This window comes from Delphinapterus leucas, chromosome 10, assembly GCF_059928025.1.
Source record: "Delphinapterus leucas isolate spDelLeu-1000000601 "Yukka" chromosome 10, BTC_Dleu_Yukka2, whole genome shotgun sequence".
NCBI lineage: Eukaryota > Metazoa > Chordata > Mammalia > Artiodactyla > Monodontidae > Delphinapterus > Delphinapterus leucas.
The window spans coordinates 65,087,384-65,101,403 of record NC_143138.1 but is presented as its reverse complement, the minus strand read 5'-3'; the positions used below and the strand labels follow the sequence as shown (position 1 = coordinate 65,101,403).

Here is a 14,020-nt window from a genome sequence, read left to right as displayed (position 1 = left end):
TGTTTGAAGCAGACTAATCTCATAGTCCCGGAAACATTCTTGTCCTCTTGGCATCCTCGTTCTTTTCTTTGCTCAGTGAGCTCTCCATCCTTGAAATTGACTACTCTCCCCTCTCTTCCTGCTCTTGCTTCTCCTCTGAAGCCTTCTGTGACTGTGCTGATCTCATGGTTCTTTTGAAATTCTTATAGCATTTAGTCCATACTACACAGTTTACCTTTTTTGATATATGTCTATCTTGCCTCTCTAGCTAAATTGTAATAATCTTGATGGCAAGGACCAGGCGATACTAAATCCCATGTGATATTAGGTCTGGCAGAGGGCAGCATAATAATAATGCTTTTGCATCTGTCTAGTTCTTAATAATTTACCAAGCATTTTCACAAAAGTGTCTTCTAATGTTGGAAAGGGTTGTATGTTAATCTCACTGTACAGATGAGGAAATTGATTCACTGTCCCTTACTGTATGTTGCGTTCTGTTGGTTGTGATGTAGGAGCAAGAGCTCGTCCTTTGCTATTTTTTATTTATTTATTTTTTTAATATCTTTATTGGAGTATAATTGCTTTACAATGGTGTGTTAGTTTCTGCTTTATAACAAAGTGAATCAGCTATACAAATACATATATCCCCATATCTCCTCCCTCTTGCGTCTCCCTCCCACCCTCCCTATTCTTTGGTGTTTTTGAATCTTTGTAAAACATTGTAGAAGGTGGCCAGTCAATGTCAATCAGCAGGGCAACAGCCTAACAATTAGCCAAAACCTGGAGAATGTCAGCGGTTTTTACTTTAAAACTTTCTTGCTTTGTTTCTCGTTGGTCCTTTTGGCCTATGTCTTTATGGCAATATATAAAGCTGGTTTTAAATATCAAATGTCTTTTTCCCCAGTGTTGACTGAGTCTGAAAAATGTATTTGTGTTTCAATATTAGGTGTGTTTCCCTGTGACACGTTTGCTCCTGCAGCTGTTGTTCCTCAGGGGTGGCCTGTGGAAGCTCCAAACCCTCCACATTCAGAATCCTTCATTTCCCCTGAGGCCATTACACAGCCTACAGCAGGTACATTATTAGGATCCCTGTTTATCACTTAATAGTTACAGTATCAATAATCAATATAAAGCATCAGACATTTTTGAGCCTTGTGCAGCAGTATAGTTAGGTAAAATTTTCACAGCTGTCACAGATGTTTTTAAACTTAAATTACTGATTTCAAAGCTGGAGGAATTAAGTTGTAGTTGAAATACAACACTTAGGGCCAATGGGCAAAGACAATCCCTCTGTAATTCAGGGCAGATTTAGAACTCTGGGGGGTTTTCTTGACGTCCCACAGCTTCCCTTTCTGACACTAATTGTGTACCTGTGTTGATTTTTTGGACCTGTGTATTTTTCTCTCCTTTGCCTTTCCCCCTCCACTGTTTGTTCTGCCAGTATTCTATTCTTCTAAGTATTAGGACTGTCGAAGAGTAGGCACAAATGCATTAAGTGGACAGCTTTTTAGTTATGTTTAGGATGTTATGGTCACAAAAGCCAGATACTCTCGTGCCCTAAGAAAGTTAGTTTTGAATGAAGAGCTATGAGCAGACAATGATGGATCCTAAATGTCCAATTTATTTCCCTTAGAGCCTGCTAAGGAGGTAGAAATGGCATCAGCAGAAGAGAGAGCACCAACAAAAGCAATGGAAATGGTGATGGGACTGAAGGCTGCTAACATGGCACCATCTCGAGAATCAGAGATGGTCCTGGCCAAGGATGTGGCACCAGCCACAGAAACAGAGGTGGCATTGGATAAAGACACGGAACCACCTACCGAACCAGATGTGGCCCTGGCCAAGGACATGGAATCATCCATCGAACCAGATATGGCCTTAGTCAAGGACGTGGTACTACCGCTAGAAACAGAGGCAACCCCAGTTAAGGACAATGTATTGCCCACAGAAACAGATGTGTCTTTGGCCAAGGACATGGTACTGCCCACAGAAACAGAGGTAACCCCAGCCAAGGACATACTACTATTCAAAGAAACAGAGAGGACACCACCTGTAAAAATGGATTTGGCCCCAGCTGAGGGCATGGTACCACCTACAGACCGAGAGGTTGCCCCACCCAAGGGTGTAGCATCACTTTCAGAAATAGAGGTGCCACTGGATGAGGACGTTGTGTCATCCACAGAAATATCCTCAGCCAAGGAGGTAGCCCTGTCCTCAGAAACAGAGGTGGCCCTTACTGGGGATATGGTACTACCCCCAGAAACAGAGGTGGCCCTAGTCAAGGACATGGTTGCACCTCCAGAAACAGAAGTCACCCCAGCCAAGGACATGGCTCCACCCCCCGAAGTAGAGATGACCCTGAGCAAGGACGTGGCTCCACCTCAAGAAACAGAGGTGGCCCTGGGCAAGGACGTGGTTTCATCTCCAGAAACAGAGATGGTCCTGGGCAAGAATGTGGCTCTACCCCTACAAACGGAGGTGACCCTGGCCAACAATGTGGCTCCAGCCAAGGTTGTTGCAGCATCCTCAGAAGCAGAGGTGGCACCAGTTCCTGTTAAGGACATGGAAACTGCACGGACACAGGAAGAAACAAGTGAGGATTCCCAGTTAGAATCTCTCCAGGATGAAGGACAGTCAGCTGTACCTCCTCTCATGATATCAGCAGGTATGGGCTTACGCTTACTTGCAGTATTTGTCTACAAGGGTGTAGTCTCCAGAAGGGTAAGGGACAAACGTCATGCCAGGTAAAATAAAGACAGTCACACTGTACTTCGCCAGTCTAAACACATTCCTGCTCCCCTAAACAGTTCTTTCTTACCTTTGCCCTCCTCCAACCGCCAACACCTTCTCCATCCTTGTTCTCTGCTCATCTTCCTGTTTTTCTTATAGATGATTGAAGCAATAAAAGAGAACATTCACAAACTTCCACTCGCTCGTCTACCTAACTACTTGTATCTTTATCCATAGACTCTGCCTTCCCTGCTGTTGCCATCAGCAAACAGTCCCTGCTCCTAGTCATGAGGGGCAGCATCTTTGTCTTGCACTAGATCCCGTCTTCTCTTGTCTACTTACACACATTGCCCTGGCCATTCTCTTTTCTTGCCTCTCACCATGTTTTTCCCCCTTTACATTGGATCATTCCCACCACCGTAAAAACATTTGTTATTTTCCCCTTCTTTTTAAAAAAAAACCCAACCCTCCCAACTCCCCCTTCCCTCCCCATTCCAACTGCCACTCCATTTCTCTCCTGCCCTCATAGGAGCGTCCCTCATTCCTCAAAAACTGTGTCCATTTCCAATTTCTGGAAGGTGGAGAAGTAGCTGAAATGGTGCTTCTCTGAAACCTGTGTGGTTTTTACTTTTACCTTTAGAAGCAGTCACAGCCATGGGCCAAAAGCACAACTTGCCAACAGATGAGGATTCTGTGTCAGAGGAACTAGAGCAAAAGAAACCGTTCAGTAGTCAACCTTCTGAACTTCCTTCAGAGACCTCAGGTATGTCAGGAAAACAAAGTGGCCTGTTTGAAAACGCTTAAACTGGGAAAAATGGGGAGATGGTGGAAGACATTGTTCCTGGTTATAAGGTGGTGATCAGCAGGACAGTTTACGAAGTCAGCTCTCTTTCTTAAACAGATTTCAGTGAGCTTTACACATTTTTGATGGTAAGCCAGAAGCACGTGCACGTGATTATCAACTTAGTGATTCTCTGCCTCCTTTTCTGTGATTGTGGTGAGATCGTGAACTTCAGGGCAGGGACCAAGATTTGCTACACTTGGAATCTCTACTGCTTTGAACACTGTCTGGCACCAAGTGGGAGCTAAATAAATGTATGATTTTTAAAATGTTGTTTTAGTGACTCAACATATCATTAAAGATTTCTCAAGTCCTTATTGTGTATACACCATGCTAAGGCACACAGATACTTAGGCCTGGGTCCTGGTCCTTTCCCAGCCTGGATGGTGAGAGAAGTTCCCAGGCATGAACTCTGAAACCAAAGATTTATATAATAATTGAATTAAATAGTATTAGATATGGCACCAAATAGCTGCTGATTAATTGCCAAGTTAAATGTTATAAATGCTGTGGGTTGCTAAAGCCTAGCAATTTTTCAGGAAAAACAATAATTGGCCTGAGGTATTAAGTAAAGGGTAGGATTTGGAGGACATTGGAGGGATAAAGATAAGGACAAAAGTCACTATTTGAATATTTTAATATTCTGTGAGGTCATTTATTGCATCAAACTTGCCAAGAGTTGTCCTAGACCTGCTCTCACCGGGTCTCTTTCCAGGATCTTGGATCCATACTGCATTCATTGACTTAGAGGCAGGAGGTTGGACTAATTGACTTCCTGAAACTTTTCCAAGGGTGCTCATCCTAATTGTTTTAACTCATTATCCTATACTTGGCATTATGTATATATCTCTGTCTTTTGGGAAATACCTTTAGCAACAGAACATTGAAATCTAGCACATTTGTGTTTTAAAGTAGGAGGCTCTGGTTCTGAAATAATGTGACTTGTTCTCTGGACAAAATACTAATTCAGTATCTTTTCTTTTTCTATTTCTTTTTTTTTTTAAAAGTAGTATAATTCTGTCCTTCTGGTCTGTTTAACAAGTAATCGGTATAATACTGATAAGTAATTAGTATAATATTGGTGACAGACTCTTAGAATTGTAAAATCATACATATTTCATTCAATCAGTTAATCAATGTCACCAAAAAGAGGAGCTTACCATCTTGTTACTATCCTGGGAATTATGTACCTATTAAAAATAATAACATATAAATAAGTATCAGAGGAGATTTATAGGCAGTAGGTGCTTATTATACAGATTAGAAGATCACTGTTTGAATTTCTTTTATCAAGTTTTGAATATTTTGTAAATACATTTTGTAAAAAAAAGTCTTTACCCAAGATGATGATCTTTGATTTTTGTTAAATATTTACTAATCCCAGTTAAGAGTGAGAAATGTTTTGGAAAAAAACTGTTTTCCTAAATGAATCAGTATGTGGGTTGGTGAAAATAGACTACTTAAATGAGTCACTAAATGGACACTTTCTTAAAGAAACAATAACAAGGGGTTTTCTGTTTGGAATTTTGGCCAACTTCATGTATTGCAGGTACCCTTCCCACACAAGCCAAAAAAGCGTGCAGACCCAGTGATCGCAGGTCCGCCCGGCCCGCCCGGCCCAGGCTTGCCAGGGTCCCTCCTGAGCTGCTGGGAGGCTCTTCTCCACGGAAGACTCTTGATCCTGGGCTGGGCCCCTGCCCTTTGTCTGAGTTGGGTTGGGTTTCTGGTTCGTCTTCCTGTGGTGAGCCTGGGAACCAGAGGAAAACTATTCATGGTGACTTCCTTGAACCCCAGAGGGATCTTGGCAGGGAGTCCTGGGATATAGAAAGAACACCAATGATGATGAAGAAAAAAAAGAAGAAACCAAAGCAAAAGAGATACTCTCAGCCCCGGGTTGGGGGACCTTGGGGTGATGACAATGCAGATGAGCCTAAAGGTCATCCCTCTGCCACTGACCCACAAAAGTCAGGTGTTCCCCCCAGCCAGCCTACCACTGTGGGCACAGAACATGGACTGGTATCCAGAGAAAACTTGAAAAAGGGATGTGAAATTGATTCCAGAGCAGCCAAACTGGTAGCTGAGAACTTTGTCTCCGAGGGTCTCAGCATTCCTTTGTGTCCTTTGGAAGAACCCCCAAAAACTGCAGTAAATTCTCAGCCCAAACTGAGAGTAGAGGCAGAGGTGAGAGGTAACAAGTCAGCACCACAGAGCCAAGACAAGAAATTGCTGCAGCAAGATGAGTGCAAACCACAGCCTGCACCCTACCTCGAGACTCCTGTGGATAAAAGCCAGACAGTAGGCTCCCTCAATCTGAAAGGACCCCTGACAGAAGTTTTTTCACACAAAGTAGAAATTCCTTTGGAGATCAGACCCAAAGAGTGTTGCTCTCCTGTCTTGGACCAAGAGGCTGAGGGTAGAGTTTCAAAACCCAAAGCAGCAAAAGAACTGCCTAATTCCATACCCACTTTGACAGCAGGTAATCCATTAGTAAGTAGTCTAAAAGAAGGAAGTGATGAAAGTAAAATGACTAAATTGCAGAATGACAAACAGAAAGAGTTTTCTGAGGGAGCTGAAGAGGTTAAAGAACTAAAAAAGGAAAGTATTCCCAAGGAAAGACAGGAGAACAGCATCTTTGCTTCTGAGCAGCCACAGGACACGGTGTTAGCTCAGGTTCCTGGACTAGGGAATGAACCATTTAAGAGAATGGCAGGTGATGGCAAAAGCAGGAAGGGAAAGGGAAGTTCTGGGAAGATGAGAGCAAGTTCTGGGAAGGTGAGAGCAAGGTCTGAGCTGCTGTGGCTTGCGGACAGCCAGAAGGACAGCAGAGCTGTTCTTGTGCCAAGTGAGCCAGCGCCTAAAATGGAAAGAATGGATAAAAGCGAGGAGCTGGGGCTGGGTTCTTCAGAGCAACCAGGGACCGTGGCTGAGCTCACTGAGGCAGTGGTGATGCGGGACCCTAAGGAGATGACTGACCTGAGGGTGGCAGGCACCTTGCAGGTGTTGATTCCTTTGGGAAATGGGTCAGGCATGATTCAGACTTCCGGTGCTAGAACAGAAGGAGGAGCTGTAGCCATAGGCATGCGTGTCAGCAACCAGAGCGAGGAGGAAAAATGTCCTTGGATGGATCATGAGGCAGCTCCCTGGATTTCTGAAAAGCCTACAAAAAGAGGCAGTGAAGACAAAAACAAAAAGTTTAAAAATAGTTATTCCACACAGCCTGCTAGAATGGAGAGGAAGGAAGAAATCCTCAACCCACCTTTTGTAGGGAAGCGTGGGAATATTGGTAGTACTCCCCATCAAAACAGAGAATTAGAACTTACTTTCCCCATAAATCATGACCCTTTGTTCTCACGTATATCAGATACACCCACAGTGGAAGGAGTTGACCAAAATGGTAGAAATGTTGAGGTTAATTCTTCTAAGCTTGGGGCTCTTGGCAGGAACAAAACAAGCGCAGGCAAGGATTTTGCTGTTACTGAACCAGCTACCAAGGTGACAGATGTGAGCTGCCAAGACCAAATCCAGGGGGCAGGATTTGTTCCTTCAGTACCGTCTGAGGAGAATAAGACAGATGTGGCCAAGAGACATACTGCAGTTGCTGACAAACCAAATAAAAGGAGTAATGATGGAAAAAGCAAAAAGGTTAAAAATAGTTTCCCTGAGAAGCACATTCTGGAGAATAAGATAGATGCAACAAAAATACATGTTCCCATGGAAACCATAGGGGACCACAGAATTGAAGGAATGGGCTATGTGGATGAAAATAGAAATATTACATTTACCTGCCCTAGAACACCACCAGGGTTGATGAATAAGACAGTCCCCCTAGAGGCTCAGGAATCAGCAGCCTGTGAAAAACTGCCCCCTTCTACTTTTCAAGTAGTAAAGGAAAGTGATTCATTTCCAGACACCTTGGCAGAAAGCGGGCAAGAGACAGCTCCAGCCCAGATTTCCAAATTATTAGAGGTAGATAATTGCAGCAAAGTTGGAGTCCCAGATGAAGAAAGACCCAAGGCCCCCTGTGCTGTTATGCCCTCTACGAGCACAGGAGGAGTTGCCCTAACTCTGACAGCAGCCATAGAAACAGTTAATAACCATGGAGTTAGCTGTCTTCAGAATAAAGGTGAGCTTGCTGGTCCCATGAAAAACGAAGCAGGGATAGACGGAGGGCATGTGATAGGAGAATCTGAGTCAGTGCCCAGTGGTGCATCAAAGCACTCAGTAGAGAAAACCACAGAGCCAGCAGGGGGCCACCTTCTTTCTGGCGTGCTCATAGAAGAACAAAGCCTGGCAGGTGGGGTCAGAGTCCTAGAAGCATGTGCAGATAGCAGTAATTTTCCAACATGTCCAGTAAACAAACAGAAAGAGTCTGAGGAAGGTTCTGCTCCAGTTCCAATTCTTGACCTAATGGGAGACAAAGCACAAAAGCCCAGTTTCTGTGAGGACCAACGTGCTGAAAATAGAGATTCCCAGGGCCCAGATAGTTTGAATAAGGAGGTAGATACGACTCTTTTGCCACCAGAAAGTGAAAAGGATAAATTGGAAGAAATCAGTCTGGATTCTGAAAGCAGAGAAATGGCATGTGTTTCCTTGGCACCACCAGAACTCCAGTCAGGTGTCTTAGATGGCAAAGTTGAAGTGACTCCTTCAAGTGTGGTAGATGAGTTAGTAGTGACTGCTTCCAAGGCTCTTCAACTCCCAGAACCCAAAGACAAGATCTTGGAGGCACCTGAGAAAATGACAGAAAAATCTGAACGGAAGGCACTGGGACAAGGGAAGAAGGAAGATAAAAGCAGAGCGGCAGAACCCATGAAAGGCTACATGAGACCCACCAAGTCCCGAGGACTCACTCCACTTTTACCAAAATCTACAGTCCAGGAACGAGAGCGATCCAAGCAACTCAAGTTCAGTGGTATGAACCTGCCGTGGGGAAATGTGTGTGCTTGTGGCTTTTGGTCAGCATCAGAAAGGCAAAGAGCTTGTGCTTTGGTTCCATCCAGACTCTAATCATTCTTGTTAACCATTGGTTTGTTGGCATGTAGACCTGTAACTGCTAATTATGTGTTTTCTGCAGCGAAGGCATGCCTTGTGTCCAGCTTGGGAGGCTGGTGACTTGGTTGCATGCCTTTTTACCCAGCACTGAACCTTGACTTTCAGGGGAAGTTGAATTTCAAACAATAAATTGTTTAGCAGAAAGCCTATCACCATCCACGATATTCTTAAATTAAAAAAAAAAAAAAGTGTGCCTCCTATGTGTAAAGTTTACAGCCGAATTTTAATCATATCATTATTTTGTATAAGGATTCACAAGAGGAAGGAAAACATTTCATGTCCAGCTGTGTGTGTGGGATTTTTTTTTTTCCAGTATACATATGTAACTTGTGCTGGTGGGACTAAATATCCAAATTGCTTTTGGATTGAATGAAAATGAACCCCTTATGGTAGCCTCCACCCAGATTGGTAAGCACAGACTTTATTTGTGTTTCTAGAAGTGGGAAATGATCTCTCAGTGATGCAGCTCTATCTTTTAGCAGTTTGTTGCTTACAGCCATTGGCCCACAGTTTCACAGGGGTTAGAGTTTGGACATAGCCTATGTCCATGAAACATAGTCCATATCCATGGGCAAGTCTGTAAAACTTGCCCATATAGGATTCCTCATAATTTTGCCCTTTTTGCCTCTAATCAGTGAAGTAATTGAGAGGAGACTGAGAAGATGATGATTCCTTTAAGATTTAGAAATGTTAAGGGTTTTTTTTCCCCTGAAAAGTATACATCTAATCATGGCCTTTGAGGTTGTTCACAGCCTGCAAATGATGCTATTACTTAATCACTGTTTCCCAGCTTGCATGATGCAGCTACTAACTCCAGAAATGAAAAAACACTGGTTGGCCTTGGTGTAGCCAGTTAGGCTTTTGGAGAGGCTTCATCATGAGATGGTGTTCTGCATGGTATGGACTTGTTTTGGGTAAAGCTTGTGCTATGCATGAATATGTACCCGGTAAGGAACGTGTGTCGTGTGAGTAGAGAATGCTAGAAGCTATTATTTGCATAAGACATTCTGATCTTTTCCGTTTTTATCTTCCATTAGCTACCCTGTTGCCAAGGCAGAAAATGATGTTGTATGTAAAGTGCTTTCCAGCTTTCATTAAGATTCCCAGCCCTCTCTCCAGTTCATTAGTTTCAGGTTCTAGACCAGTTCTTTGGTTTCAGTGGTAATTAAAGGATAACATGTAAGTTTTCTGAAACTTAGGCATCTCTTTTAGCTCAGTATTACTGAAAAATGTAGGAAGAGGATTTATTCTGATTCTTGAGGAGGCAAGCCAGGTGCTGTAGAACTTTTGGGCTCCTACCTTGACCAGGCCACCCTCAGCGACATGTGTTAGGAGTAGCCTTGTAGAGTGGCTGAGGAGGGAGTGATGTATGTTGGACAAAATATCTTCTCTAAATTCTATCACACCCCTTCCCTAAGAACAATCTATACTTTTTTTATTTTGGTAGGTAAAATTATAATTTTCAAAAATTAACTTTTGAATAGGTTAATACATTCACATGGTAGAACGGGATATGCAGTAAAATGTAAGTCTGCCTCCCCCTGTTAACCCCCATCCACATTTCCCTCTCCAGCAACCAGTGTTAACAATGTCTTACACGTCCTTTCAGACAATTTACGCATAAAGAATCAATGATATATATATTTCCTGATTTTATAAAAGTGAGACATATCATGCATACTGATGTGTACCTTGATTTGTAAACCTAGTTATTTTAGAGCTCTTTACAAATCAGTACAAAGAAAGGGGCCTCAGTCTTTTTAAATAGCTGTATAGTATTTCACTGTATGGAGATACCCTAATGTATTTTACCACTTCTTTATTGATGGATGTTCAGGTGTTTTCCTTTTTTTTTCTATTAGAAACAAGGTGCGTAAACTAATCTTGTATATACAGAATGTCATACTTACGTACATACATACTTATACAAATACATCTGTATAATAAAAAGGGGCTCTGGGTTAGAACCTCTGATTTGAAGAATATATGTTTATCTTTTTGATAGGTGTTGCCAAATTGTTCCTCATAGGGGCACAGAGATGCACCAGAACTATACTCCCACCCTGAGCATAGACCAGTACCTATTTCCCTGTACTTTCTCCTACTAGTGTGGTTTTTCTTTTTTGTTGAGGTGTGCCAATCTGATAGGTAAAAAATTATTACTTGGTATAAATGTATTTTGTGTTTTACTTCTTAAATGACTTCCTTTATTATCCAGTTTATAAAAGCCATCCCTGCTCTGAGTTTATAAAAATGTTTTAAATTTTTCACATTTTTAATCTTTGATCAGTCTAGAATTTGCTTATTTGTTTCTGTGTGTGTGTGTGTGTGTGTGTATTTTGTTTATGAAATATGCGATATGATTACTTGGTTGTCTCACTATATTTGTATATTGTCTCCCTCTGAAATGCCACCTTTGTCATGCTCTAAGTAACACAATGTGGCTTAATAATATATTTTAATATCTAATAGGTCTAGCCCCACATGTCACCCTATTTTTCAGAGTCTTCTTGACTATTCTTGCTTGTTTATTATTTTATATAAACTTGACAATTGGCTCATAGGTTTGTGGGGGAAAAATCCAGTCAGTCTTGTTCTTGAAATCACGTTAAATATAGATTACCCTAGGGAGAGTTGTTGCATATGTTGAGTTTTTCTGTCCAACATGTAATACATGCCATATTCAGTAACATCACATGTTCAGGTTTACGTGTCTTAGTCCCTCGCTGGTGCTTTCTTTGTGCAGATCTTGTATATTTCTTCTCTTTTCTTTGGCCTCACGGCTTGTGGGGTCTTAGTTGCCTGACTAGGGATTGAACCCCCACCCTCGGCAGTGAAAGTGTGGAGTCCTAACCACTGGACTGCCAGGGAATTCCCAAGATCTTGTATGTTTCTAATAATGCTTATTCAGAGATGTTCAGAAAGCAGGCGAATGTGCAGATGCAGAGCTTTAGGCAAGCCTGGGCTCTGAGGCAGGGGACTGAGTGGAATGGGGAGTGCCTGGATTTGTGATAGGGAACTAGGCAGGGTAACCCCTTATGGGTTCATATGGGCTCTGATGTTTCATGCATGCCTGGTAATAGACCTGGCCTTGGTAAATTTTATTTTTGTTCCTCACTTCGAATCATTCATGTTAACCCTCCTGTGGTCGGATGGTGTTACCCATGGTTTTCAGTGTTCGGACAGTAAAGATATTATTAGTGGTGTCCATAAAAATAATAGCATCTGCCACCTATTGAGTGAATACTAAGCGTCTAGTTGTCTGTAGATAGGTAGGTGGATAGTCGTGTACACACACACACACACACACACACACACACACAACAGTACTTTGAAGCATTCTCTCCATTTTACACGTGAGGAAATGGAGGCTCTCCATGTTAAAGTCACACTGATAGTGAAGTGGCAGAAATAGAATTTAAACCCAAGTCTTTCTGACTCTAAGGCCCATGCTTTCCTCATTCTTGCCTCAGAGGAACCTTCCAGAAGTTTTAGGTTCTTAGAAAAAGGTCGATGATTAATAATTATATTTAAAAAATTTTAATATCCAAGCTCTATAACTAAGCACTTTTCTAGTTGGAAAATGGAGACACATTGTGAGGACATAAACTAATCAGAGGCTAATTTAGGATTAGAATCTAGGTCTTTTAAGTCTGTCTAGCATTTTATTCTCTAGGCAGAGACTGTGTTTGATTTATTCCTGTGTTCTCCCTACCACCCAGCTTAGAGCTTTACTGTATATGATGTCTAATGACAGTTTTAAAATTATAATTGAGTTACCTTTTGCTACGCTTATCTTCTTTGGAAGTAGGGAAAGTGAATATACTGCTAAAGTCTCTTTCAGCTTAATGATTCCTCTCCTGTTATTTTTTTCGTGTCTAAAGTTTAGGGAAACTTTAGCAGAAGGTTTCTTCACATATTATGCATATTGTTCTAAGTAAGGAACATTGAGATACTTCAGGAAATCTGAGCTCAACTTGTCCTAAAAGGACTTCTTTTGGGACCGTGTATTTTGTGCAGGGGAGCAAGGTTGAAAGGGCGATCCTTACTGGACTCTGGTATATGCGATGGCTCCACAGTAGTCGCTCCCCTGGAAGGAAGCCAAGGAGAGCTGTGAGTGGTAGTGTACTTGGCATGTTGTTCTGTGAGAGGGACAGTTATCATGGGTCTCCATAAATAGGCCCTTCCCTTTGCCACAGTGAGAGCCATTTCTCCCTTTATCTGGCTTCATTCCTTCTTCTTCAGTTTTCTTGAGCCCATCAACAGTCTTCCAACAGCTGGGAATATCAGTTTATGGTGGGAAATTCTTTTGGTGTGAAACTTGGAGTAATTTATAAACCTCAAATCCTAACAGTTTCAAGGCCCTTGTACATAAATAAAATATGCTCAGCAGATGAAAAAAATCATTTGTAATCTTAGAGCTCACTACAGTCTTACAACTGGAGAAGTGCCCATTTGGTAATATCTTTTTTTAAAATTTTTATTTATTTATTTTTGGCTGCGTTGGGTCTTCGTTGCTACGCACGGGCTTTTTCTAGTTGGGGTGAGCAGGGGCTACTCTTCGTTGCGGTGCGTGGGCTTCTCATTGCGGTGGCTTCTCTTCTTGTGGAGCTCGGGCTCTAGGCGCGTGGGCTCTAGAGCGCAGGCTCCGTAGTTATGGTGCTTGGGCTTAGTTGTTCCACAGCATGTGGGATCTTCCCGGACCAGGGCTCAAACCCGTGTCCCCTGCATTGGTAGGCGGATTCTTACCCACTGCGCCACATCTTAAATGTAGTGCCATTTGTGAAGTTTCCTGATTGCTTTCTTCCCACTTACCCTCTCATTCTCTGGCTTGTTTTCTTCTTACTAGCTGTATATTAATGAAATTTATTGGGAGAGTCTATATGTTCAGTAACTAAAAACAGTTATTGTTTATTGAAACTTACTATACGCTCAGCACTCTCTTAAACTCTTAACCCTCAAAAAGTTCTGTGCTACTGTTCACCTTATTTGAGCCAGAGCATCTAAATGTTCTGTGAAACAAGTCCAGCAAATATTGGTTGTTCTACTTTAAAAGGAATTTCTTCCCCTCACGCTCCCTCACTTTTACCCTCTGGCTGACAGCACTGGAAGATTAAGAAAGCAAATGCAACTTGCTTCTTACTTTTGGTGTTGCAGAAATTTTTACTCCTTTAAAATATGAAGTGGACAGTAAAGGGGACGTCCATGCGTATTTTTACCTGTGACATTGAGTAGGTCATCTCAGCTGTGAGCAGATTGAAATTGCTAGTTTTTAAACTGTTCAGCAACGATGTAATTTGTATAAGTTTAGGGAAAAAGCTGATTGTCATATAAACGTTTTCTGTTGCTCTGCAGATAGTGAACACTCAACATGATTTGGATTTTTTAGTATTTAGTTCATTCATTCATTCAGCAAAC

General features: G+C 42.1%; 1 protein-coding gene across 18 annotated transcripts in view; it reads left to right on the top strand.

Moving 5' to 3' along the window:
- MAP4 (microtubule associated protein 4) overlaps positions 1-14,020 on the top strand; it is a 167,064-nt gene that overhangs the window by 117,306 nt on the left and 35,738 nt on the right. For 10 of the 18 annotated variants that reach the window (XM_089919181.1, XM_089919182.1, XM_089919186.1 and 7 more), the window contains 4 exons: positions 926-1,051; positions 1,613-2,644; positions 3,350-3,472; positions 5,100-8,462. In XM_089919181.1, coding sequence (XP_089775307.1) covers positions 926-1,051; positions 1,613-2,644; positions 3,350-3,472; positions 5,100-8,462 — 4,644 coding nt within the window. The remainder of the gene's footprint in view (positions 1-925; positions 1,052-1,612; positions 2,645-3,349; positions 3,473-5,099; positions 8,463-14,020) is intronic. The other 8 variants (XM_089919197.1, XM_089919194.1, XM_089919196.1 and 5 more) reach the window with 3 other exon arrangements.